Source organism: Haemaphysalis longicornis, unplaced genomic scaffold, assembly GCF_048455015.1.
Source record: "Haemaphysalis longicornis isolate Haplotype H1 unplaced genomic scaffold, Haemaphysalis longicornis Haplotype H1 scaffold_13, whole genome shotgun sequence".
NCBI classification, from domain to species: Eukaryota; Metazoa; Arthropoda; class Arachnida; order Ixodida; family Ixodidae; genus Haemaphysalis; species Haemaphysalis longicornis.
Genome location: NW_027526233.1, coordinates 49,502,418 through 49,530,134, shown reverse-complemented (window position 1 = coordinate 49,530,134; position 27,717 = coordinate 49,502,418). Strand labels below are relative to the sequence as shown.

At 49.0% G+C, this 27,717-nt stretch overlaps 2 protein-coding genes across 5 annotated transcripts in view; one reads left to right on the top strand and one right to left on the bottom strand.

The window, feature by feature from the left end:
* Positions 1-1,880: 1,880 nt before the first annotated feature.
* Positions 1,881-12,210, bottom strand: LOC144164056 (uncharacterized). Its single transcript, XM_077694640.1, has 2 exons — positions 10,915-12,210; positions 1,881-2,187 (listed from the first exon to the last, which is right to left on the bottom strand). Exons 1-2 carry the CDS (start codon positions 12,128-12,130, stop codon positions 2,033-2,035), a joined length of 1,371 nt encoding a protein of 456 aa, XP_077550766.1. The 5' UTR covers positions 12,131-12,210; the 3' UTR covers positions 1,881-2,032.
* Positions 12,211-12,406: 196 nt separating this feature from the next.
* Positions 12,407-27,717, top strand: part of LOC144164287 (uncharacterized) — a 28,455-nt gene continuing 13,144 nt past the window's right edge. For 3 of the 4 annotated variants that reach the window (XR_013321139.1, XR_013321138.1, XR_013321137.1), the window contains exon 1: positions 12,407-12,579. Coding sequence is in view for 1 of the 4 variants with exons in the window: in XM_077694793.1 (XP_077550919.1) it covers positions 18,472-18,568 (97 nt within the window). In the remaining 3 variants the exon portion in view is untranslated. Of the gene's footprint in view, positions 12,580-18,464; positions 18,569-27,717 lie in introns of those variants that run through there. The other variant, XM_077694793.1, reaches the window with a different exon arrangement.

Here is a 27,717-nt window from a genome sequence, read left to right as displayed (position 1 = left end):
TTTGTTCTGTGGTAGGAGCTACCACTGAATAACCCTGTTGTCTTCGATTATAACTTTATGTCGGGAAGAAGAAAGAAAAATAAAAATAAATTGAGCGACCCCCTGAATAAAAGAATTATGCACCCTTCGTGTAACGACGGCGATGGTTCAACGCAAAGCTTTATCGTGATTGATTTTTCGATGGCCAATCCCACATGGCGAGTACATGGAACTCCCGAGGTACGCACCGCTGTTCTAGAATACCCACACCAAATCTCTCGGGTCCACATCATTGGCCTAAAGTTTGGGTCAGAGGTGTACACATGAATCGGTACGTTCTGCGTGGCGTTCCTTCGACCATGTCAAAAAGGGACTGGAACCCCTTGCCTGTTGCTAATTATGCCCATCCCTCATGTAATGCCCATACTGGGGCCTTTGAGGTGTAATAAATAAATAAATAAATAAATAAATAAATAAATAAATAAATAAAAATATAAATAAATGAACTGCTGATCCTCCGGTTTTAATTACTTTGTCTTCCGCATAAAAGACGACTAGGCGTATATAGATAGTTACCATCCGCGCTGGTTCAGGGGATAAGGCGTTGTGCTGCTGAGCCCATGGAGACGGGTTCGATTCCCGGCCGCGGCGGCTGCTTTTCTCATGGACGCTAAATGTGAAGACACCCGTGCGATTAAAATTCGAGCGCACTTGAAAGCTCCCCAGGTGTCAAACGTAATCCCGAGCCCTCCACCACAGCGCGCCTCATCGCCTGTGTAGCGTCGGCGACCTCATAATCATCCAATCAATCTGTCGATTTCTGATAGCTTAAGCATATTGTGTGCCGCAAACGTTTGTGGAAAACTGACCTGGCAAATGTTTGGCACTCGTGTTTCTAGGCATAAAAATCATGTACGTTGGAATCAATACACCAAAGCCATGACACCGCGTGTAGACAAAGTTCCAAGATATTTAGAAACGTGAAACCATAGACGCCGATATGTGTCATTACTGCGGGGGTTTGCTGAAGTGTCGTTTTCTTGTTGTTGTTGGAAATGATCCATTAGATCTAGGTAAGGGGGAAAACCCTGCGAGAGACAGAACGATTAGGATAAATAACGAGGCACGGAGTGCTGGCGGGGCTAGGTACAAAATTCCGCCACAGAAGCCAGTACCAACAGGCAAAACATCCGATTTGTACAAAAAATAGTGGTTATCTAGGAGTTGGAAATTGAAAGCCCAAAAATACCTGTAGCGTCACTCTGCACAAGCAGATTGAATTGCATTATGAACTCATTTAGGTTATTCCTACAAACGACTCATTTCTTGCCGCTCAAATTCCCCATGGACGTTGCATTTTACACTTTGGCATGGACGTAAAATATTACGGTTTACCTGTGACACCAAGACAGGGAAAAGCTTTTACCCAGTTATTTGCAACAAAATAAAGAGCATCTTTGATCTGCGAGTAACAGTAGACAGAAACAGCGAGTGATATTGAGTTATATTTAGTAGTATAGCTTTGGTATCGAGGTGGTGTGAAGGGTCATATTTGCAATGAATCAAACCACTTTATTGAAGTTTACTGTTTTAATTGCACAGCTGCTATCAATAGGAAGCTAACAGTAACGTTTAAAGCGACACCGACATGACTTCGTCAAACTTCTGTCTTTGTTTGGATTGCATAAAATTGCTCAACTAAACGCACTTTTCATTGTTTACCCATTCGATAAAGCAGTATTTAATTTTTAAAGCCTAAACAAGACGCGACATTTGCGTCGGCCGGAAAAACTAACACCAGTGATACGTATTTAGGTGGCGATCTTATTGGATGATATCCAAGATTGTCATTCAAGCCAGTTTCGGTTTCGGATCCATTGTCGTTATTTTAGGTTGGGCATTCTTAATGTCTCAAGAATCGGCATGCTGCTCTTCTGCCATGTTGTCGGCTGTAGATTGTGTCACGTAAGTTTGGCAGGACGGCCTAGAATCGTAACGCTCACTACCCGAGCCGTATACAGTGGCTGAACGCCCTCAGCGTCATCGCGGACGCTCAACTGCGAGGCGCTTCGACCCACCTTTGGAGCTCGCCTGGCTTGTCCGTGGCTCGTAAAAGGCGTTTCCGCACCAGGCTGAAAATCAGCTGACTCTGCACTGTCCGCGCAGGCTGCCGGTCACGATGGAAACACAACGCCAGCGAGACCTTGCCTGCACATCAGAGTCAGTCTGCAAGCGTTCTTGCAAACTCGCTCGTCAAGCAAAGATGGTTGCGGTGCAAAATGGTGAACTCAGTATAGAGAACGTTACCCAAGTACACAAAAATCAACTCCGAAAAAGGAACACATTGTGTCGGGGATTCCACCTTGCCTTTTGCCACACACTGCAACCAGTCCTTCGGACCTCTCGGACCTCAGCGCTGTGGGGGATGAAAATATAAAACATATATCGTATAACCTGTTGATTTCTTTCAGTTTTAGCCTTCCTAGCAGCGTAGATGATTATTTCTTGCAGTTAGAGTGGCTCAAATTCCCAGGAATAATTCATCGCTAGCGACTGCATCCTCAGGATGGAAAAAGCGATCGCCATTGTGTGATCATGCTGCTGAGCGCTGTACTTGTCCGACCAAGGAAAAAAAGTGCTTCCCGTACCTTAACTTCACGCTTTACAATAAACCTTGTTTTATTGAAATGTTTCCTTGCCTACAATTATTTGAAGCCCCAAAAGAAGTTCGCCTAAAAGAAGGTCGTCAATTGGCTGCTACAATGCGCTCAAGAGTGCATTACTCAGGAAAATGACGAGCTTCTTTTTAGGAGCCGTAGTGGCACTTCTGTTGAAGGGTTTATGGAGTTGCTGGCCTTTTATCTGAGTTCTACTTTAATAGGTTGGCAAGGGCAGACCCTCATTTAACGATCAGGTGTGTGTATCGGCTCGTGCGTGGCGCCGGTTTTATGCGAGATTTTTTTAGCCAAAATTGATCGTTGTGTCCAAGGATGTCTTAATGGAGCCGTGAAGCGAATCTTTCGATACGTTGACGACTATTTGGTTCTGGTTGAACAATGCGTTGTACTGCCTGAAGCTGTCAGTAAGGTGTTAGGAGTGTTTAAGAGCGAAGGAATGCGTCTGTCTTTTACCTCTGAGGTACCAAAACCTAATTTGCTGCAGTTTTTCGACCTTAGTTTGCATTTTAACAGTAGTCATGTTTGCTTTTGGTATGAGCTCCGTTCAGCAAAACCTATCCTTAATTTCAGGTCAGCCGACTCTAAAGTAGTAAAAAGGGGCATCGCTTTTTCGTGTTTAAGATCTGCACTAGAAAAATCCTGCAAACATTTATTAGGTGCTAGCTTTGCGAAGCAAGTAGCCCGTCTACAAGACGCGGGTTTTCCTTCTAGTGTACTCGTGTCTGTCATCGATAAGTTGATAAAAGTTGTTAAAGGTCGTGCTAAACGTGACTCGAGTGTGACCCTTCACAGAAGAAAAAGAAATTTGCAGTAATTCCGTACACCCACAGGATTGCATACGGGCTTAAAAACGTAGGTTCCCGCTATGGTGTTAATGTGGTATTGAAAGCTCCAAATAAGTTATCAAAAATTTGTCCATTGGTTGCCAAAAAAAGATATAGCAATATTAAGTCCATTGTCAACAAGTGCAGTGTAAACCACAAACACAAGTATGTTGCGTGTGCTGTAGGCGTTGTCTATCATATCCCGTTGTATTGTGGTTTTTGCTACATAGGTCAAACTGGTCCTTGCGTCAATAAGCGACTGCGCGAGCATTTTCTGTCTATCCAGAACTCTTCGATTGCTAACTTGACTTCTCATTGCCGCACGTGTACACGTGTACAAAAGTGTGCACCGGTTTTATATGACACAACCGTGTTGTTCAAACATCCTAATCAACGCACTAGCGAAGGCTTTTAATCTGAAGCTTTTCTCAGATTAAAAAATTGCGAAACTTGTGTTAGCCAACCTTCTGTGTCCTTGCACAAAAGCGAAATCTGTTATCTTGCAGAACGTGTGACTTGACGAGTTGCAGGCTTGCGCAGTTACACATTCTTGAAGTGAACTGTTTTGACATGCGCGGTTTTTGGTGTATATATGTTTTTACTTTTCCAATGAAAATTCAGTTGTGAGTGCCGCGCTGTGTCTGTTACCTTCCTCGTCCTCGTCTTCCTTGCGCTGGCTATTTTCTATCACCATGAACCAATACCAACTCGCCCAGCTTGCCATCTTCGTGCGTTATTACGTCGTCCTCAAGGGAGCTTTTCAGAAGTCGTGCAGACCACTGCTAAATCGCCCGTACTAGGCCGCTTTTTGTGGCATAAATGATAATTTTGAAGAGTGTTTCGTGTAAGAAGGATGCTGGGTCGATGTAAGTTGAGGTGTCGTGATGAGGGGGAGTGAATGTACGAAAGCGAGAAAACTTGGGGCCATGCCAGATGAGGTGCTGGAGATCGGCTGCGATGGAGTGGTGGCAGTAGGGACATTGGGGAGCCTGCTGTGGATAATACCATTGTCTAATGGTCTCTGGTGCCGTACAGGTGTTGGTCAGGAACTTGTTCAACAACATTTTTTGTGCTCGGGTCAGGGTGGGGAAGGATGTGAGGTGGCCAAAAGGGGTGAGTGCCTTGAGGAGTGGTTGTTTTAGTTGCCTGAATCTACGGAGCCTGATTGCAGGAGAGAGAGTGGGGTCATCCTCAAGGCAGTTGAGTTATAGGTGGTCCGAGAAGGGCGGCGCCGGAGGTTCATCAGACACTATGGGGCCTTTTGTGCAGCCACGTGAGCTGCTTGGTTCCCAGGAGCGGCTGGTTCATTAACGGGGGTCCAGTCGATTCAAATTTGGCAGCCTGATGTTTAGAGCGGAGTGAATTGATGAATAAGTGGTGGACAGAGGGTGGGTGGATCTGGTACGACGAAGTTCTTGGAGAGCTTCATAATAATCCGTTTGGATGCGAAGGTTGGGGGGAATGGGGAGATGGTAATCGTACATGAAGTGGTCGATAGCGTTCGATAGTGGTCATGAAGTGGTACATGAAGTGGTCGATAGAATCATGGATAGCGATGAGCTTCGCGTCCGTTGAGGTAATATTGCGAATGTGGTGATATTAGGCTCCCATGCTGGATAAATTGTCCGGGCTGATCTATGCTGTGCCTGTAGTGTTCGCGGAGGGCGAGAAACGTACAACCGACACGTCTGGCGTTCAGTCTGAGAGTGCCTTTATTTTTCGGTTCCCCTCCCCGGGTCGCGGCCTCGTAATTCCTTCGTCGGGCGGGCCGAGCCGCCGGCTGCGCGCCGTCGGCTCGGGTTTCCCATGCGTCTCGGCGTAAACACACAGCACATCTTCCCCTCTCAGCCTTCCCTTTTACAAGCGTTGGTCAGGCTTGACTACACGTCCACTCCGTGTCTTGTAGCCCTGCGGGGCGGATGAGCTCTCCTGGGTTCATTTGTTTCTGGCGGCTTTTGGTCGTCGTAAACCGGCGCTTCTCCCACCTCACGTCTCCTTGCATCTTGCGAAGCTGGCGGGTTTCTCCCAGGCATTGATTCATTCGACGAGCGTGGAACCTCAACTTCAGGGACTGGGGCTAAGTGGATTCGGTTCCTTCTCAGTTGGTCTGTGTCTGTCTCCACAATATAAGACCTCGAAGACCCCGCCGATGAAAGCACCGTTCCAGTCTTGTTCTGGTTCTTTATCCACACTGTTTCTCCCGGCTCTAAATCACGGAGGATCCGAGCACCGTGCCTTCTGTCGTGGTTTCTCTTCTGCTGGGATGCTCGGCGCAGTTCCCACGCCCGGAGCGCTACATTGTCGACAACAGCGGGATCTAGCGAACTAGACACTGCCGGAACAGACGTTCTCAGACGCCGTCCCATTAACAACACCGCAGGGCTAAAGCCATTTGCAAGTGGCGTGGCTCTGTACGCCTGAAGAGCAACATAACTGCCCCCCCGTTTTCTGTAGGCTCTTCTTTATGATCCGCACGGCTGCCTCAACGAAGCCATTGCTTTGCGGAAACCTGGGGCTTGATATTACGTGTTCAAAGCCCCATTCTTCCGCGAACTGGCGGAAAGCAGAGCCATCAAGTTTTTTGAACTGAGGTCCATTGTCGCTGAAAACTGTCTCAGGCGTGCCATGCCTTGCGAAAATATACTTCACGTGCTTGATAACTTCTTGCGCTGTCATACTCGGAAGCAGGGCGATCTCGGGATACCTTGAATAATAATCGGTCACAAGCAAGTAGTTCTTCCCTCCACAGTGAAATATGTCCATGGCAACTTTCTGCCATGGTCGATCGGGAAAATCAGATGGCATCAACGGCTCATGTCTGTATCCCTGTTCTTTAACGCACTGTGTACATCGGCGAACAAGCTCTTCGATTTCTGTCGATACACCCGGCCACCATACCGACTCTCGGGCTCTTGCTCGACACTTAACAATTCCTTGATGTCCCTGGTGTATCTCCGCGAGTATTTCTTTGCGCATGGGCCCAGGAATTATAATCCTTGATCCTTTCATGAGAAGGCCATCTTGAACAGCTATGTCTGACCTGTGCTGCCAATAATCTTTACATTCGAAAGGGAGCTATTTGCGGTCTGGCCATCCATCATTGCATTAGCTGCTCAACGTGCTGCAAACTGGATCTGCCGCTTGCTTTCGTCGAATTTCCGCAAGTCTCTTGTCAGTTGACGGAAGATTGGCAATTACGCTTCTAACGTAGCATGCAACTTCTTCTTCGAGCTCAGTGCTATCTCGGTGAGGTAGCGGCTTTCGAGCAGAGCTTCAGCAGCAACAAGGTCCTTGCCCGGCACATGTGTCATTTTATAGAAAAAAACGCATCATGCGCATTTTTAGCCTTTGTAGCCTGGGAGTGATATCCGACAAATGTTTCGACATGAAAATCGGAACTAACGGCTTATGGTCAGTTTCAATGGTAAACTGTAAGCCAGTGACATACTCCTGAAACTTCTCACATGCCCAGGTCACAGCAAGGCCTTCTTTCTCAATCTGAGCGTACCTCCTTTCTGTCTCTGACAGGCTACGGGATGCGTACGCTACAGGTCGATAGACTCCATCTTTCTGCTTCTGGACTTTCAGACAGCTTTTTCTTCAGCAGTTCGAAGCTTTTCTGTTGGGCTGAGGTCCATACCCACTCGCTTTTCGCGTTTAGAAGAGCGTTCATGGGGTGAGCTATTTCTGACATGTTCGGGACAAACTTCATCAGGTAGTTTGCCATTCCGAGAAACCTTCTCAGCTCCTGAGTGTTTGATGCTGGTCTCATGTCAATGATAGCCTGCACTTTTGACGGGTCGGCATGAATTCCTTGGTTATCAACGATGTGTCCCAAGAACTTTACCTTTTGAACATTGAACTCGCACTTTTCGCGGTTCAACGTGACGCCATGTTTCTGTAACCTTTCCAGAACCGCTCTGAGACGGGCGTTATGCTTTGCTTGTGTCCTGACGTAGATCAGGATATCACCCATGTTACACACGACGCCTTCCAGGTTATCCAAAAACTGTGACATCTTCCTTTGGAAGAATTCAGGCGCTGAACTGATTCCGAACGGTAGTCTCTTGAACCGGTACCTGCCAAATGGCGTTATGAACGTGTTCATGCTTCGAGACTCTTCCGCAAGCTCAAACTGCCAAAATCCTGAATTGGCGTCGACTTTGGAGAAGTACTGGGCTCCGGCAAGTTGCGCAAGGACATGTTCACTGACAGGCAGAGGGTGAACTTCTCGCTCTACAAACTTGTTTAGCTCAGTCAGGTCTACGCATATGCGTACATCTCCGTCAGGTTTCTGAACAATGACCATTCCAGAACACCATTCGGTTGGCTCCTCAACTGGCTCGATAACATCAAGCTGAACCATCTCTTGAAGTTTTGCTTTGGCCTTCGACATTAATGGTATGGCAACTTTTCGAGGAGTGGTCAACGCTAACGGTACCAACGTTACTAGAATAAACTCAGTTTGAAAGCTCCGCCGGAGAGGCGGGCCGCGTGGCGGGCGCGAGAACTAGTGGCGCTGTAGTCGAGTCTTGCGCTACTCTCGGCGCGTCGTCTGCTACTGCGGCGGGCCGCCGCAGCAGCCGTCCGCGGCGGACCGCCGCCCCGACGTACCGCGGCGGCTTTCTAGTACTGCTATTGCTAAACTTAAACATATATCATCTTCCCGGTCGACAAGCTTAAACATCTTCATCCTTCCAGTCGACGTTACCGCATCCCATTTGTGCACTGTTTGAGTAGATATACATACGATCGTCTGTATGCGCATTGACTTGCATGCGTTGCTCATTTGGTGGCTGAGAATCGACGGTGGGCCTATATTTGAGCTGTGTAGATTGCGTTTAACTTCCATATACGGGAGTTTCTTAGCGACTGAGCATTTTCAGCGTAGTTTCGATAAGTACTGAGCTGTCTTATCTCGACGAAAAATGACCCAACACGTTTGTAAAAGCCGCGCCTTTATGCCTGTGCAGCACACGGCAGTTTTTGTGAATCTCGTCAGTGCGAGGTGCCGTTAACCAGCTTCCGATGTAGAGTTCTTATTCTCAAATTGTATATGCGCCGGGCTCGCCTCACCTCCTCTGGCCTCAGCGCTGTTTGTGCTGCATACGAGACATTAGATCACCGAAGTTGAAAGTTCGCCTACAGTTCTGACGCTTAGTTCATCTCTCGCAGATGCACTCGACTTTTGCGAAATCACGTTAAAGGTTTAATCCACAATTTAAAGGCGCGGATTCTACGCCTAAGTTCATAAGGATCTTTGACCGCCTTTTTGATGTTTTGAACTCAAGAAATCCCTCTGCGAAAGGCGAATGAGGATTCAATTAGGACTTTTTTAAAGGCTGAATTGTACATAACAGGACTCCAGGATGTACAAGGAAATTCAGCTATTGAGGGCCTCAAGAAAACCGTATTTTTAGGACTCCCCATACGTATGAACAGTGTCATGGCAACTTTTGACAGGCTTGTGGAAACAGGGAAGCTGCAGAATTTGCTCACGCACAAGATGTCTCATAACCACCTGAAAGCATTTTTTGGTTTCGTAAAAGGAAAGGGGTGTCAAAAAACAACAACCCTACTACCTTTGTTTGTTTAAGGCAGTTGTTTAAGCAATTCCTTATTAGCCGTACGCGATTGAATATGATCGAATACGCATTCAGCCGTTCGCGGGCGTAATGCGTATTCGCTTGAAACATTCCAAAAGTCAGGTACTCGGTGGAAGCAACAAAGGGGTGTATGATTTTTATTTACCCGGAATTAATTGAAAGGCCGTAGAAGGTGAGACCAGCCCGGCGCACATAAAAATTCAGCAGAGGAACTCTACACCGGAAGCTGGTTAACGGGACCAGCCACTGATGAGGTTCACAAAAAATGTCGTACTGCCATGCGGGCCGGAACGACCACCCTCGCATGTTTTGCCTGAAGCCAAGCAAAACACGTGTTGTTTTGCCTGGCGAGCGTCGGCGTCAATAGCGGGCGCCTCCTTCACTCCAGAAGGTTTTCATTAAGATCGTCGGTGCAAGTGCAAGTGCGCGTGCAGCGACCAACATTACTAGTAACGTTGGCAGCGAGTGTGTACGCTTTGCACGTCGGTCATTTTCGGAACTGTTTTCGGCCACGCGAAGGAGCTTGCACGAAGACACGTACGTCATGTACAAAGCGTAGGAGGAGCAAGAGATTTATCCACGGTTCGGCATGCCAACTTGCTTTGCGCCGGGATGCAAGAGCAGCTACCGCAACGGCTACTCCACTTTACGCCGCTTCTTCGGGCCACCAAAGGACCTTACGGAATTCAAAAGGTGGGATTAAGCTTTACATCGCAAAGATAACAAGCTAACTGCGAAATGCAAAGTCTGTGACATTCATTTTGAAGATGACGACATTGTAAAGCACTATCATCATGTTGTTGCCGGACAAGAAATTTTGATAGCACGCGGAAAGTGGGAGCTCGCGCCCGGTGCCATTCCGCGTTTGTTCCCAGCACTTCCACCACATATATCGAAGCCGAAACTTTCGGGATCAAGGCGCAAATCACCCCAAAAACGCACGGTGTCCCGAAAAAGTCCAGTGCCTAGTTCTTCGGCGGAGGAGCCGCCGGAAGCAGAACAGCAAGACGAAAGGCAAGCGATTATTAGCAACGCTGCCGTGACTCAGAGTTGCCCTGGCCTCACACTGACAATTGATAAATTGTCCACTGTCATGCTGCTTTCAAAGCAGTGGATTTTCCAGTTTTTACGATGAGGCAACGAACAAAAGGTGTGGAATATTTTACACTCGCCGGCTCGTGAATAATATAAAATATAATATATAGTAAAATGAAAATATAAAGTCACTATCTTACAAACTTGTTGGATCGTTTTTGGTCAAGATAAGACAGCTCAGTACTTATCGAAACTACGCTGAAAATGCTCACTCGCTAAGAAACTCTCGTATACGGAAGTTAAACGCAATCTACACAGCTCAAATATAGGCCCACCGTCGAATCAGCCAACCAATGAGAAACGCACGCAAGTCAATGCATACAGACGACTGTATGCATATCGACGTAAACAGTGCGTAAATGTGATGCGGGGTATCAACTGGAAGGATGACTAATTTTGAAGTTTGCCGACTGCAAGGATGATAAATGTTTAAGTTTGGCCATAGCACAACTAGAAAGCCGCCGCGAGCAACTCCGCGGCGGCCCACCCCGGCACGCCGCCGCCGCCGCCGCCGCAGTAGCAGACGACGCCCCGAGAGTAGCGCAAGACTTGACTGCAGCGCCGCTAGTTCTCGCGACCGCCGTTTGGCCCACCCTCCTCCGCTGGCGGAGATGCGGAGCTCCGAAACTGAGTTTATTCTAGTAACGTTGAACGGTACAGCATCTTCTTTAAGCTTGATCTTGTATGCAAGCTTAATTTTACCAAGACCGGAGAAGAGCTTGGGAAACTCACTCTGTGGGTTGACAGCGTCGCTTTTCTGAATGATGACTTGATCAAGACGTTTTACAATGCCTAGTTCTTCGCTAGCTTTCCTTGACAGGAGAGGCATCTGAAGACCATTCACAACGTAGATGCTTCCTTTCATCGACGTGTAGCGGCATGACATGTCTGCCGTTATCATGCCGGAAACAGGAAGCTGTCGCTCATTGGGTCCCTTCAAAACCTTGTCTGGCTTCTGGAGATGAAGATCCCTGAAAAATCTCCGGTACGTTTTCACAGGAACCACAGTCACATCAGCTCCAGTGTCCACTTTGAAGGTGACGGGCGACCGATTGATGTCCATAGTAGCCATCCACTTGTCGTCGCAGCTGGATGACACGGCTCCGAGAAATGCACCGTTGCTACCTACGATCTCGCGGACTGATGCTCCTCCTTTGCAGACACGGGCAAAATGTCCCTTTTTGCGGCACTTGTTGCACGTCGCGTTTTGTGCAGGGCACTTCCCTGTAGTGTGCAGCGAGCAGCCACAGAACATACACTGCTTTGCTTCGGATTCAGGCGGCTTCTTGTCTCGTGTTGCAGAACCCTTTCGATTTCTTGGAGGTGCAGTCATTTTACGAGTCTGGCCGACTCTGTCCACGTTTCCTTCCTTGTCTACGTGGAGCGTAGCAGCTTGTTCTTTTACGACTTCAGACTGTCGCGCCATGTTGGCGGCCTTTTCGAGGGTCAGCTCCGCATCCAGCTGCATTCGGTCAGACAGCTTGCGGTCCCTGATGCCCACTACTATCCGGTCCCGGATCATCTCGTCATGCAGTTCTCCGAAACTGCACAACTTGGCCAGTCGGTGTAGCTCAGTGACGAACTCTTCGACACCTTCTCCTTCCCGCTGTTCTCTTCTGAAGAATGTCGCTCTTTCGTACACGACATTTCTTCGAACTACAAAGTGGTTCTCGAACGCCTGCAAAACATCGTTGTAGCTGTTCTTCTGTTCCTCTGTCAACTTGAATGAGGCAAAGATGTCTTCTGTCTTGTCGCCCATAAAGTAGACCAATGCGTAGACTTGTTCCACCGCGCATTTCGAGGCGAGGCCACTCACGATGCGAAAACGTTCAAAACGCCGCTTCCATTGCGGCGACTCACTTGGGCTTGCGAAAGTAAATTCCTCTGGAGGCTTGCATTGAAAACTGGACATGGCCATTTTTCCTTCCTGGACTTGCGACCCCTCCATCGGTGCCTTCGTAGCAGGTTCGAACGTACGCTGCCACCATGTAGTGTTCGCGGAGCGCGAGAAACGTACAACCGACACGTCTGGCGTTCAGTCTGAGAGTGCCTTTATTTTTCGGTTCCCTTCCCCGGGTCGCGCCCTCGTAATTCCTTCGTCGGGCGGGCCGAGCCGCCGGCTCGGGTTTCCCTTCCGTCTCGGCGTAAACACACAGCACAGTGCCGACGCGTGCGTTTATGTGGCTAGCGTCTGTGTAGATGTACATTCCACCCGGTTGTTTAGTTGAGGCAAGGCGTCGGCAGCGTTGGTGCCGAAGCTGGGGCTTCGTGCGTACGACGGGTTGCAAGGTGACGGATTGAGTGAAGTGGAGCCGCTGCCAGTGGGTGTGAGGCTGGAAATTAGGTAGGGGAATATGACTTCGTTGATCCCACGCGGTGAGGAGCACGCCTTCGTGGGTGAGTTGTCTTTTAAAATTGTATTGATCCGTTTGTTCCTGAATGATGCGGTCGATTGGTGGGAGGGTCGCTGCTTGTTGGAGGTTTGCAATTTCTGTATGACGTGGGAGGCCAGTCATGATGTGTAGGGTCGAATTGTGAAGAACTTGTAGCGTGCGTCGTTGGGTGCAGTTGAGGTCATAAGGTGTCCTTTCGTACGAAAAAATGCCCACCGCTACTGCTCTGCCGAGGGTGGTGATAGCCTTTTGTTTGGTTCCCCCATGTTTGTTTGAGAGCCTTCGGAAGGTGTGCTGCACGAAGTTCCATTTTTGCCAAGGCGATTAAGCCATATTGGGGGGATGTTCCTGGTTCCAATGTAGTCTCCGAGGAGTTTAATATGATCCAGCCCGGCTGAGACAGAAATGGAGGCGACACTGAGTTGAGGTGGCACCTAATCGGTGGGGGGTTGATGGGCGAAGTTGGCGAGGAATTCTGTTTTGTGAGGTGCGAGGAACAGGCCAGGGTCGGGGAGGTCCATCACTGCGCACTGGAGGTCGGTAATGATGGTGTCTGATTTGGGTATTGGGCTGTTTCGGTTCATATAGTAATATCAGGCCAATGGTAGTTTTTCTAGTTTCGGTTCTATTATTGCGTGCCTAGAGGCAGTGGCGCTGGGGAAACACTCCTCATTTCATTTTTTTTCTTTCCGCTTCTCTCCTGCGCGACTGGGTGCGCGCATGCGCGATAACGGTCACCGCAGTTGGTGCTTCCGCACTGCACATATGGCGAGCAGCGAGGCTGACGCGCGTCTCATGTAGTGGGCGATGTCTCGTATGTGCTCCCTCGGACATTACGGTGCTGCAAACAGGACGCCAAGAACACCAGGAAGAATCGTAACGCGAAGACTCTTTGAGTGCTGTTAGCAAAAGGTGAGAATGTCGTTCGTATGCCGTACGTGAAGCTGAGCTGAAGGATAGGACTTGTGTCGTGCGTGTGCTGTGCTTGAAGACAGACAACCTTGTCTGTGTTGTATTGGTCATCGGTGTTTCTCGCCACACTTCGCGTTCGCGCACGTAACGCGAATAAAGTGTTTAAGTGATATTCGAGCTGGCGTCGTTACTGCTCAAGCTGCGTGGCTTCGTGCCATCGGAGTGAGGCTTGCCCGTTGGAGGAAGCGGGGTGGCGGCGGCGGTTGCTGGGTGGGAAGGGGGGGTCACTGGGAGGGGGGAAGGAATCCAACCGGCATGAGAGGAGAGACCATTATCTCTCCCCCATGCAAGCTGCGCGCCCTCGCATTGTTGCCATGGCAGTTATAATGCCTTCAAGGCCAACATGGCGGTGGCGTTGCTAGGGCAACAACAACGCAGCAATGTTTCCCCAGGCTCACTAGGGGAGAATATGCCGCAGAGTCACAATTAGCCCGGACTCTGGGTTGAGGGCTAAGAGTCCGCCTCCTGGTAATATCGTCTGCGTAGATGGTAAAGCGGGATGTGGACTCAGTGGTGATCCGTCTTGCTAGTCTGGTCATGGCTAAGTTAAAAAGAGTTTGGCGAATTATGAAGTCTTGTGGTACACACCTGTTAATGTAAAAGACTCGGGGAGACCAGCCCGGCTACGTTACATGTAATTGAATGGGGCCAGCTTCAAGGAAGTTTCGCATCAATGTTTGGGCTTCCTGGCTGGGAAATGCCTCAGCAAGTTCTTTAAGGATTGCTTGTTGGCTAACGCAGTGCGAGACTTTCTGTATTTCTAGTGCGAAAAGGTAGTCGGGGGGTTGTCGAGACTATTTACGGTTAATCACTCGTCTGAGGAGCCAGAGGCTCTCAGCGATGCTGAGGTTAGGGAGAAAACCTATTTGTGAGGTGTGAAAATAACGCCTTACAAATTCAAGATAGTGGGCGATTCGGTTACGGATAAGCCGTTCTATTAGTTTGCAGATAGCAGGAATAAGCGATATCAGTCAGAGATGCGAGAAGTTGTCGGGTGTTTGTTGCTTCTTGCTTGGTTTTGGTATTGGAAATATGAGCGACAGTTTCAAGTGGTTGGGGACGAGTGCGGTTTCCCACGAGTGATTGATCTGTTCGAGGAGGTGTAGCTGGGCTCCTTCAGGTAGATTGCGTAGGTGAACCCATTGAATTGGCGCCCGCAGTCCTTCGTTCTTATTTTTGTCTTTGTCTTTCTCGGCACCACATTTCCGTTCCACCTCTTGCGGCAAAATATTTCGCACACTTGCTTCACGCTCCATTTTGCCCGTCGAAACACGTCCGAGCCACTAGGGCTCCACTTTTAAGAGTTATGTATAGACGATGTGGCTAGAGCCACGGCAGCAGCCTCGGCTTTCAGCCAACCCTCTGCGTAGGCAGCGTATTGAGTGTCCATGTACCACGTCACTCGCCCCGGTCTCTACCGCGCTTTATTTCCTCTTTCTTTCCCCGCTAATCACATATTTTCCTAATTGAGTGTACCAAACAACACCGGTCACTTTTTGAAGACATGGCGCTTCAATTCCAAATGCAATTATGATGCATTATCACTTAAAGATGTATACCGGAAGGGAATGTTTAAGGTTATTTTTTGTGGTAGAACCTAAACGTACATGATTAAGTTTTTGCCAGAGGATAGCGTGCTGTATAAACTGCAGTAAACGTTTTAGCAAATACATGTACGAGTTTCGGTGGGAAAGAATGGGAGAGTTCCTGTGTGGGTGTACCTAACATCGCATTACAAAAATCTCCAGACGATTAGTTGCAACACCATCAGTACCGATTCCAAAGTAGCATTTAGCAGGAAGACATCTTTCATTCAGACAGGCTACACAAAACGTTAACCACGCAGTTGTAATTGGCTGTGTGGGGCATATCACCCAGCAAACCCTGGCTATAATTTTTCGCTATTATATTATTTTCTCCCATTAAACAGTAGCCACTCATATTTGGGAATAAATGGTAAGTACTACCCCTTTTAGCCGATTTGAAGGCAGTCTTTTACTGCTACTGGAAGACGACACTGAAGAAGAAGCCTTTTGAAAAAGCAACAGTCGGCCAGCCCCAGGTAAGGAACCATACTTTGCTAACCTTTATAGTGCTGAATTTTCGTCCAAATGTTAGGTAAACCCATGATATTATCTCGCTAACGTAAAACAGGGCCAAAGGAACACTCCTGTTCCACCTTTACCGGCTACAGTTTGCAACTGCACCAGTAGCATAGAGGAACAGCTGTCAGATCAAGCCCGCATCGGCGATTCCTCCTTGTCCTTGACGCCCTTCTTGTTACTCCGCTGCAAGGCACTTTCGCTTTTTCTCGTGTGCCCCGTTAGAGGCCCGGACAGGACTGGATTAGGAATGGTTACGTCACCAACGCTAAAGGAAACCGTCGTCGAACGCATCAGAGCAGAATATGAAAATGAGCTGTTTGAGGGGAAACAAACGGGCTTCCGGCGAAGGCCAGGCCCATCAGCCAGAGTGACCAAGTTGCAACCACTACTGCAAACGGAAGCGAGGGGAGTCAGCTACAGCGGTTAACTTGAATGACGCCTATACGTGCACAAAGTACAAACGCAACGCACGAACGAGACAGCCTAAAGGAAGACTAAAGCAATTTGTACACATTGAAATATTACTTGCACGTGTTACAGTCGGGACGTCCAAGTCCATGTTTCAACACTTCAGGTGCGTGTACGCGACTTTATTTACCGCAAAAATAAACTCGCAGGGGCCGTTTCCCTATCTGCACCCTCCTTGCCGCTTTATTGAAAGAATTTCCTCGGCGCGCCGAAGTTTTTCCGGGTTCACTTGACTGCACCAAATGCGCCACTCCCCAAATGGTCCGCAAATATATTGGGCGCGCCGGTCAGCCGACGGCTCGCCGGAAATTGATCGCGATGTGCAACCTGGGTAACTGAGTTTGCACAAGTTGTTGTCTTGGAGAATGTGCATTCAGTTTTTATTACAAAGCGTATGAAGCTTAGTCAAGTGCGCGAAGTGGATGTAACTCCACACTAGCACATATGCGATTGGCTTAAGCCACTTCAATAATTTCGCAATACCGGAGTTGTAAACTGCGAATGATAGGGCCCCTTGTACGCTGGTAGAAAATCTAAGGTCAGTTAATGGCAGGATAAGGGGTACGAAATCACTCTGTGTCATAAGGAAACAATATGAACGGAAACCTATATTGCAAAGCATAAACCCAATTAAGAAGGACTGTTTCCACAAAGTGACCTCCTAGCCGTGTGCAGACCGATGAAATGTTTATTATTTTCCTGCCTAGAGGAACGCCGACTCTGGCGATCACTTGTTTTCAAGTGGGAATTTGAGCGCAAAAAATTCGACAAAGACACAGAAAGACCAGACAGGACAAGCGCTTTCTGTGTCTTTGTCGACACAGGACTGACTAGCGCTTTCAGTGTCTTTGTTGAATTTTTTGCACTCAAAGTTTCACTTGAAAACATGAACCAACTAGCCCAACAACAACTTCTATTAAGATCACTTGTTTCTCGGAGGCTACAGGGAAGCTTATTACATCAGTATTATTCAAGCAAGGCTTAAATAAGCAGCTTGGAATGCTCCTATCCAGTATATAAAGAGGACTATCAAGTAGACATGAGCTTAATATGCCTATTATTTCTGCACCGGTCCAGCCGCCGTTGCACAGGCTATAGAACAATGGGAAGATCATACCTCATTTTGTAGTTGTGAAACATTTTACTCAGCGCAGCAGCAAATAGGATGCTTGAAGCTGCATGCTACTGTTAACTAAGCTTGTGCAGGATTAAATAGGGCGAATTTGAAATCTGTGCAACAGAATACCCAGATGTTTCTCGTGGAGCAACAGAAGCGGAGACACTGATCATTCCAGTACGTTTCATTTAAAGGCATTCATGGATTTCTCCCACAAGGTTAAGGGAATTTGCGTGAGGAACATTGCATCTTAGTTTCAGATGTGCGCTGGATGTTTAAAAAGCATCTTCACAATTTCAATCCCGAGGACGCAGCCGAGACACCAGATTTTTTACGGTTCCTTCCAGCCAGCAACAACCGCGTATTAACAACTCATTGAACCAGTGCCTCCTGCCTACCAAGCTCCTTCAAATTGCTTCCCCTGGACTTGACTCTAAAGAACGTGTGCTGTGTTGATTCTTGATGACAGCTTAAATTTGCCAACTATGCATAGGCTCCTAACCACATACGTGCATTTAGTCACTTTAGAATGTTCTACCTAAGATTCAATATAACACTCTCGCGATAACATTGCAAAAATTCGCCACTGTGGGTCTCACCTACCTCAAGATGGGCTACCTAAAATTATAAACTTTCAACGTACCAAATTTTTACACTCGCAGGAATTCCCAAGCCTCAGATTTCCTATCCAGTGGCCATGCCAGGCACCTCGGCAACGGTGGTTAGTCCTGTAACTTCTCGGCGGGCCCGCGTGATTGATGCCCCGGCGGCTTACGCTGAAGCCTTTTCTGGCCCATCCGCTGCCTTGCGGCCGCCAGAAAAACCGGACATTACAGCCGTCCATCCAGCGAGGACATCCGAAGTTCCACCCACTTTGAACCGGACTGGATCGCCGACATCCAGGATGTATGAGAAGACCTTCCACACAAGCTGGCGTGAGTAGGCCCATTCAAGGTTATTTATACCCGCTGTCATTGAAGCACGACGTAGCCATAGTTGCGTGCATACAAATCAACCACTCCCGTGGGTAGCCTTGGTGCGCAAGACAGCTCTCTCTTTTCGTTTTGACCCGCTCGCAGTTATGTCGTCAGAGGGGTAAGAAATGAATTCTCCTTTATTGCCCTACTATATTTCACTCCACTTGAATCCTATTTGTCAAACTTCACTACGGCGCAACCTAACGGTATTGTCGTCTCTCTTATCTGATTCTTTTCCTGCCAGGGAAAAGCATAACATGGTGATGGCAGGGCGCGTCGCGGCCACCTTCACTCTCGTCGTGGCCATTGCCGCTCTCCTACTTGCTATGATTATTGTAGTCGGCGCTCAAATCGGTAAGTTTTCTTCCCAGTTTTTAACAGCAGTTTATGCAGGATCTGGTTGTTAGTTTTCAAAGCGAGGCCGTTACTGTGTGTACAAAGCGTCGGCAATCAGATGAAGATTTTTTTCTTGTGGAAATCACGTTCTCCCTATCCATTCGAGGTAGGTAGGTGGGAAGTACGCAGGAAAATAGGTAGGTGGGTAAGTGGGTAGGTAAGGTGGGTGTGGGTGAGTAGGTGGCTACATTCATAGGTCGGTGTGTGCATGAGTATGGATTGGCGAAGGGGGGGTGGAAGCAGGTGGGTAGGTATAAAAGGGTAGGTAGGGGACTAGGTGGGTTAGATGGATGGATGGATGGATGGATGGATGGATGGATGGATGGATGGATGGATGGATGGATGGATGGATGGATGGATGGATGGATGGATGGATGGATGGATGTACGGACGGACGGACGGACGGACGGATGAATGTATGGATGGATTGGCTTGCGGGCGTACAGCTGGCAAGTCGGTGTAAATATTCAGGAGTGCTGCTGGGGGCAACCTTCACAGGTTTGGTTATGGAACTCCTCAGCTTTCTTAATTTTTATGTGGTCTCATTGGCTTGTGGTTGTCGTATGCTGGGTGACAAGTTAAAACGACAACAGCCGCTCATCCGCACATTTCTTTGGATCGTTCATCCGACCAATCGGGGAAGGCTGGGCATGGCAAAGTTTAAACGCGAGTATGCGCACCTGTTAAGCATGTAAACGAAACACACTCGAGATTGATCTCGACACGCCCGAGTGTCGGCTTCGTTGCCGAGTCTGGCTTTCGTCGTAGCTTTTATTGACATAGTAGGTCGTGTAAAATGGGAATTTGCTTTGAATAGCGTGGTTTTGTTGGATAAGTTTCAGAATAATCGTTGGCCGCTAAATCAAAAGCGCATGACACTTGGATAGGTTTCATTTTATCAAATGGCGCTTTTTTGCACAGCTGCCTGGCATAGGACAGGAAAGAAAGTGCGCCCATGTCGCCTTCGAAACCCATTCTCCTCTGCGGTCACAATCACAGCATTAATAAGCAACATCGATGACCCCAATTCTGTCTATGCTCGTCCTGCGGTACCAGTCTTAGCGCGTTCAAATATGATATAGCCTAATCATAGTCGAGAGGGAAGTTTGGGGATACTTCAGAGGCTCCCAGAAAGTTCGTGCAAATATATGTTCCAGACATCATTGTATTCACTTCCCCACTAAAGAGGTATGTTATGACTCCGCTCATAGTGGTTATATTACCGACGCGTGCGTTGTTTGTGCACATGTTGATACACGGGTGAAGATTGTGCGCCCTCGCAGTGGAAAATCACTGCCAACGTCGTACAGAGTACTAACAGGCGGCTTCTGTACAAAGACATTCTATCGTTGGCATCGTCATTCTACCTAACCAGATTCCTAATGGGTCATGCAGACAAAGCACAAGTTCGGCTCATTCGATTGATTGTAGGGTTTAACTTGCCGATGCAACACAGGCGATGATGCGCACCCTAGCGGAGGGCTCCAGATTAATTTTCACCACCTGGGGATCTTTAACGTGCGCCGAAATCTCATACACACGGGCGTTTTTGCTTTTTGCCTGCATCATAAAAGCGACCGCCACGGCCGGAAATCGAACCCGCGACCACGTGCTCAGCAGCGCAACTCTATGGCCACTGAGCCACTGTGGCGGGTGTTTGGTTCATTCGAAACATTGCCTCGTTAGAATCACAGTGACACCACTTTTAACAGCAACTTCCCTAAAATGAGCTACATTGTTAAGAAAAAAGGGAATGCCCATGCGACCCACCAGCTCATTTCCCACGACAGCACTTATGTTGTCATATGCCCAGCTCTGCTATTGGTGGAGGCCGGCAAAAGCAAACGCAAATTAGGTAGGGCTTATCAGCTTGCCGAACGAGCTATTTGCGCTTAAATGTATGGCATCTTCTTTTTATAGCAGTGAGAATGGGGGTAAGAGCGGAAAGGTGGTGGGTGGAGGGTGGGTGGTTAACAGTAGAATTTAGGAAAGTACTCGTAAAACTAGAAGTACCGATGCGTACTGCTGTTGGTACTGCGCGAAAGTACTTGTAAATATAGAAGTACCGATGCGTACTGCAGTTGGTACTGCGCGTACTATCCTTTTTCTAGCTGCAAACCAGTGCGGCGCTTTCGGGCGCTTTCGGATTGGCGTAAGCGACGTTGTCTTACGACAATATTTCTCGAGCGAACACCATGTTTCACGAAATAATCATTTTCTGCTTGAACAAAAACAACTTGGGTTCAAATACGCTCAAAAACAAAGCAAAAGAAGGAAACAGCTCGGCTCAGTATGGTCTCGCCATCTAAGAGGACTGACAGTAAACAAGGCTCCGCAGTCGGAAGCCAAGCGGAAGGCCGCACTAGGTTTCGCTAGAAGACCTGTTCTTGTGACGTCATTGTAGACGTCACAAAAACTCACAATTTGGCGGGAGAATCAATAATGATTATTTCTCAGTGAATAGAGCATCGTTTGCCTCCGGACAAGCACAGGTAACACTATAAAACACGGAATATTTCGAATAAAACAGACTTGTATTTTGTCTGCATGGCCCCTTAAAGCTTGCATGGTTATGACACAATTAAGGGAATAAAGACTTTTAATACCCGGAGACAAATACAAGGAAAAGGATATCTGCTCCTTACCTGTTACGAACAAAAGAAGTTAACTAAAAAAATTGGTGCAGCTCGCACTAGTGGTGCAAGGTTGGAGAAACGGCAGAGCTGCGGCCCCTTTCCCTTCGTCAGAGACCCGTCTGTTGCTCCTCACATTCATTTCCTAACTCGTCGCTGAAAGTTCTCCATGACTGGCAGGCCCGGATCCTTTCTTTCGCTGACTTTCACATCTCTCCCAAAGTGGGCTGCGTAAACGCGCGCTAGAACCCGCGGCCCAGTCCAAAGCCAACGCCCGCGCTACGAACTCAAAGGAAATGCTGTGCGCCCGGAGCTCAATGATAGCTCTATCGGAGGGGCGCTGGTGCCATAACGCGAGGGACCCAGGTTCAATTCTGTCCGTTTAACCGTTTTCTTTCTTTCCAGTTGACTTCACAGGTTATTGTTCCCGCCGCTGTTTACCCCGTACCCCTCGGGCCTTTGGGATGCCAAAGTGGTTTTATTGCCGGTTTCATGGCGCAAAGGTCACGCGTTCGATTCCCCTGACCTCCTTAACTACATTTATGTTGTGAGGCACGCACTCGCAACACCTTCTCGATGGCTCCTTGCCTCCTCTCCACTTTCGCTCACACTTGGAGGATCTTTGGTGTGAGGGACGGACAATGCTCGGCCTAAACAGCTCCGCTGTTAATAATCCCAACGCTTTACTGGCCCTCTTCCCAATTTCCCTACCTTCCCACGCATAAATAAATAATCGCTGCCATATTCCGGATGAGCTTCAAAAAATCAAAACCAACTGCTCTTGGTCGCTTGACTGCCATTTCATCGTTACTCATATCTGAAATTGGGGCACATCTAAATGCTGGCTGTGGAAAATGTGCCGTACAAGGGATTGTTGCCGTAGTTTTTTATTATATTTAAGAAGAACAAGAGCACTTTCTGTAAAAATTCGTCCGCGCACTTCATTCCGCGCACGTGCTTTGAAGACGAAAGACATGCGAAAATTGCGAACATCTTCTATACTGCTACATTGTATTGGCATCTCTTTCTTCACTTTCGTTTCATGTTTTTGCAAAACGTATTACGTTGTAGGCGGCCGTTGAGGCGGAGCGGCCGAGCCCACGTTTATTGCGGTTCAGTTGGCTGCGCCATGGACACGACGAGGCGCGCAGAACGAGGGTGCCATTCCAGTGGTGTGCCGGGAGCCGAGTGTCTCGTGTCCCTCCGAGCCAGCTGGCCAATCTGCTGATGATGATGGTGGCGCTGAAGCAGATGATAGCGGCGCTACAGGGCTCCCCCCCCCCTAGCGCGTAGCGCGTTATGAGAAATGTGCGAAAACGATGTACTATGTACAGGTATGTACAATTTGTTCGTAGTCAGGAAGAGAGTCCGTGGGCAGTCAGTGGTCTAGTGGCCGGGGTTGAGTAAAGGGCACGGTCCTGGTCGTCGGCGAGGTAGAGTTCGTGTAAGGGGCAATCTCTGGTCGTCGAGGCTGGGAGTGTGGCCGCGGACGCATTGCGGGGTGCGAAAGCGGCTGCTGCCGTTGATAGTAGAGCGAGCGGCAAGCGTAACTGGAAGGACAGCGACAAGGTGAAGCGTGGTGCATCAGAATGGCGACCGGAGTGCGGGCTTGACAGTGCCCCGGTGTGGGCTCTGTGGATTCGTTGCTGTCTTGGCTGTTTTCGCAACCGCGGTGGGAGGCGGCAGAGCGGAGCCTTGCATTGATGAGCTGCGCTGGAACTCCAATGACGTCGGATCCCCATCCTGCAAGCCGGTTTCGTCTGTTTGATTTGTAGACAGATGGCCCCCCGGTTACTGCATCTACCCAACAATGTCCTGGAGCATGGAATCGGTCGACGTCTGGGGACCAGCTTTTGACGCGTCTCTTGACTGCATTTGGTCATGGTATACCTATTTCGGTGCCGGTTGTTGGGAGAAGTGCCCCGCAATCTTTGCTCCAGTATCGCCCTCGCAGCCAGGGTGTAAAGATTGTCAAGAGCAAGCTGATGTGCTTCGAAGGTAGCTTCGACTCCCGGAGTCGTCGATCTGTCGTTGGCTGCTGGAAGCTGTGCCACCTGAGGCGAGGAAGATGGCTGTCGTACACCGGGAGTACAGCGCTCATGAAGATCGTTCTCACTCATGCCGTGCAGAGAAGTTTCGCAGCCACGAGCGGCATAGCAGTCGACACTTACTGGGGTCGGTAAAGCCGACACAACAACGTGTGGCGCTGCGGCATGGTGTTGCGCAGATTCCACTAAGCTAAAGGCCGACCCTGCAGTGCTGCAAGCCGTAGCCGACGCTGGCGTTTCCTGACAAGGCGAGACTGAACACTGCGGCGAAGTTGTATGCACAGTTGGCGTTGGAAGGTGTGGTGGTGTAGAGGATGGCGTTGGCACGAGCGTGACCGAGGTGGGCGTGCCATCACAACCATCGCTGAAGTATTGAAAAATACTTAAGAACAACCTTCTTCAAGTCGTCGTAGGTCTGTGGGCCAGGTGGTGGGAGCCGGAGCTTCGCGAGGAGCCCGTTAGGTAGCCGTGTCGCTGCGAGGCGATAGCGCAGCGGCTGGCTCCTTACGTTGTTGATGACAAAGTGGCTCTCGAGCTGAACAAACCATATGTCGCAGCGAGGGGTGTAGAAGTCCGGAAGGCCGCTGAGGTCTGGGAGGTCGAGATACGCGCCCATGATAGCAGACCCGTCCCCTAGTGAGGGTTCGGGTGCATGGGCCGAGGGCGATGTCGGAGGAGGACTGGTGGTGGTAACGGCTGCAGGTTCTGTTAGGATTGTCGTCTGCCGGGTTTTCATGCCGTAGTGGTGGAGGACAATGTCTTTTAATTCGTCATACGCACTGGGGCCCGGGGCCGGCAGCTGGATCTGCTCCACGAGGTCAGCAGGTAGCTTCTGTAATGTCACGAGGTACCTGATTTCCGGGGAGCAGATGTCATGTACATAAAAATGGCTCTCCAGGATGACGAACCATGCAGGGTGGTTTGTCATGGAGTCAAATGGAATCAGCAAGGGAAGTTCTGGGAGGGCGATGGACGTTCGTCGCGTGCTGTTGTCCGCATTGTTGCTGGGGGAAGCAGCGGTGTGATGCCATGGCGAAGCCGCTTGTCCGGGTCACCAATTGTAGGCGGCCGATTAGGCGGAGCGGCCGAGCCTACGTTTATTGTGGTTGAGTTGGCTGCGCCATGGACACGACGAGGCGCGCAGAACGAGGACGCCGTTCCAGAGGTGTGCCTGGTGCCGAGTGTCGCGTGTCCCTCTGAGCCAGCTGGTCAATCTGCTGATGATGATGGTGGCGCTGAAGAAGATGATAGCGGCGCTACAACGTCAGAAAGCCCCATGTCACATTCCCCAGCTTCCCTATAAAATATGGGTTCTGCGTGGGTGGTGTGCGCCTGCCTACTCACGTCACATTTGTGTCACGCCTCCCGCTCGATTCTGCAACATTTACGCTTCCAGTTCGTAGTTTGGAGAATTTTGTGAAGTGGACACACTTTCCCCGCAACACCCTCGATCCGTGTCCCATCCCCCGAGGAGGCATGTGCTCCGAAAAAAGGAACACCAACGACAACTTCGGTTCTACTGCTCACAGCACGCTCGGTTAGCACCATCTCTCAAGCCTCGGGCTGCAGAAGTGGAGACCCGTATTCAAGTCTTATGGGATCACACGTGCGTTATAACGCGAAACTTCTAGGTGCCAGTTATCTTCGCGATGTTCTTTTCCCCGGGGCTTCTCCTCCAAGCCGTAGTAGCGCTGAGGATCTGACCCCGGGTATCCTCAACCGACAAACTCAGCCTGCGATACAAAACTGTACAATTATTTATAGCCCAGAGGGCGGCTAAGACACAATGCTCGGGTAGAACCCGAAGACAACGGGCCGAGGTCTCCTGCGCCCGTACCACGTCTCCTCGTCTTCATTCTCCATTCCCCTTGCCGCTCAGGGCGGAGGAAAGGGGAAAAGCGAATCCTCTTCATCCTTGTGGTGGTGGTTAAGACATCTGGTGCGAGCAGGCGCGGCCTTCCTCGGAATGCGCGGCGTCTCAAGGCGCCGCGCGACACGTGTGTTTCATTTCTGTGCTGCTCGTCCCAGGGCCCACGCCAGTTGGTGCGTCGAAGCGCCCGACAGTGCCCCATTCTGGGAAAAGTGTCATTGTAAAGAATAAATTAACAACACCTTAGTGATCCGGTGGATTGCAACCCAGATCACCTCAGTAGACGCTCTATGCTATACCGACTGTGCTATCCCAACGTGTGGCGACTGATGGAAAAAAGTTGGTGTTCTTGCTCCTTCTTTCGCACCCCATGCTCACTTATGACATCGACCCAGAATTGAGAGCTTTGGGATGCTAATGTGACCGCAGCAAAAATTCACAAAACTTTGCATTGGAAACGTAACAGTTGTAGAATAGAGCGCGCCTCCTGGTACCTCAACTAGATGGCTCGGGAGTAGAACAGGTCCACACCAGCCGCGCAGGACCCTGATTGTGGCGAAACTGTGCATTCTGCTTGCTGACGTGATTCGCAGAGGAACACGAAGGGAAGAACGCGAAAAAAACAGACGCAAGCACAGTGTAGTAGAAAAGAAGGCGATTGAAGAAATTCTCGGAAAGAGACAAGGAAAGCAAAGTGAAGTAAGAGACGCAAATACGAATAAGCAGTAAAAAACTTGTTATTAAGTATCGCCAGGATTTCACCTTGAAGTCACGTGAGCGTACCTAAGTGCCCCAACGAATTTTTTAGTCTTTACAGAGATGGCCGTCTTTTGACCGGACAACTTCTAGAACTACAACGGCGTTTTTCTTTCTGAAGAATGGGTCACAGAAGGCTATCGTCTTAGTATACGATAGCGCATTTCCAGAATAAATGAATGTCAAATAGATAATCTTTAGGGCCGAACAATGAAGCGTGGCTGTGCAATTCCCAAGTTTCTTGCAATTGGTGTGTACCTGCAAACAAATTTTCTGCCCTTAAACTCTGCGAAGATACGCGACTAGCGAAGCTGAAATGGAGCTTTCCGGATGTTTCGCTTGATTTTATGTCGGCGGTACAATTAGATGTTTCAAAAATGTGTTGCGCCATTGTGTCCCCTTATGCGCCCCTTTTGAGGAAAAAAGACACGGGCGCCCTTGGCTGTGGCTTATCACAGTGTTTATTTAAACACCGCACATGCGGCCTCGCAAAACCACCATCAATGCATGGGCTGCAGGGAGCGTTACAACGCTGACGTTTGCGCTCGGTGCGGAGGCCCCGCCTTTCTTCGGGGTTGCCCGCACAGCGGTGGTGGCTGGACTCACGGCGCTCTTGTCGTGGCAGCATTTTCTGCACTGACATTCCGTCTAACTTTCCTCCTTTACCTTTACATCTCCCCTTGCTCCCTTACACACCCACACTGCGAAATAACGAGAGGAGTCCTTCCTCTTCCTCTTGCTCCCGTCCTACCGGTGGGTGTGCCCTTCACGCCAACGCTTCGTGTGTAAGAACGTCACTGACATAGATTACTCCGAGATGAAATACCCAAACATTCCCTCTATTTCTCCTAACTTTTGTCCAAGGCGGGTTTTTTTTTTCACTCGTGCGCACTGGTGTTGCATTGAGATTTCCTCGGCACGGACGGACGTTTCGCAAAGGCGTATACAGCTCCGCTGTAATATCTGGCGAGGTCGCTCTTTAAGCGAGACTGTCATGCCAACAGCATCTAAGTTCCAACCGACCACTGTTGTTGGTATGGTGCTCTAGCGGTCATATTAACCGCAATTAACACACGTACTCTTTAGAAGCCCGATATCAAATCTGTATGCGACATAAAACCGACGGCTATTTTCAATCTAACTTGCATTTTTGCGACCTAATAGCATGCCGGCATACGCGCATGCTGCGACAACGTAAAAGCACTCCGTAGTTCTGAATTTCCAGCTTTCCAACAATATACAGAATATTGCAATAAATACGAATACAATACTATCACCAACGAGTTGGTGATTTACCAATGGGATTTAGTGGGATTTACCAACGCCTTCTGGTAAATACCACGACCCCCGAAAGCGAAAGCCTAAGATTTTGCGCCTTCATTTTATCGGTTGCGAGACATTGACAGCTGACTTGCTTTTCTTAAACATTTTTGTGTAAGACGCGGATGGCATTAAAATTAGTAGCCTTAAACAGCCGTGACTCCTGCTGCTTTTCTACGAGTTGTTGAGAAGCACTCGGTGCTTTCTTCCAGAAACGTAACAGCAAAAAGAACTGTGTTGTAATTCATTTCTTTGACCATGGTTATGCGGTTCGAGCTTCATATTAGGATAATGACCTTCCCCCAAAAATACTCCGAACCGGGCACGCATCGTACGAGAGCCGAACAGCAACAAACAGCAATGAAGCCGTTACTGAGGGAAGCAGACACAGACTAAAGCAGACAACGATTGCAAGAGTTCCTATAAGCCGACGCCACGACGAGCTCTTTCAGCAGCGCTACCCGTGATAGTGCTCGCAGC

Excerpts from the sequence above, each read along its gene's own strand:
- LOC144164056 (XM_077694640.1), bottom strand. The coding sequence starts at position 12,130 with ATGGAGGGGTCGCAAGTCCAGGAAGGAAAAATGGCCATGTCCAGTTTT. Across the intron at positions 2,188-10,914 it reads CGACGCTGTCAACCCACAGA|GCAAGGTCTCGCTGGCGTTG; the intron begins GTGAGTTTCCCA and ends TCTGATGTGCAG.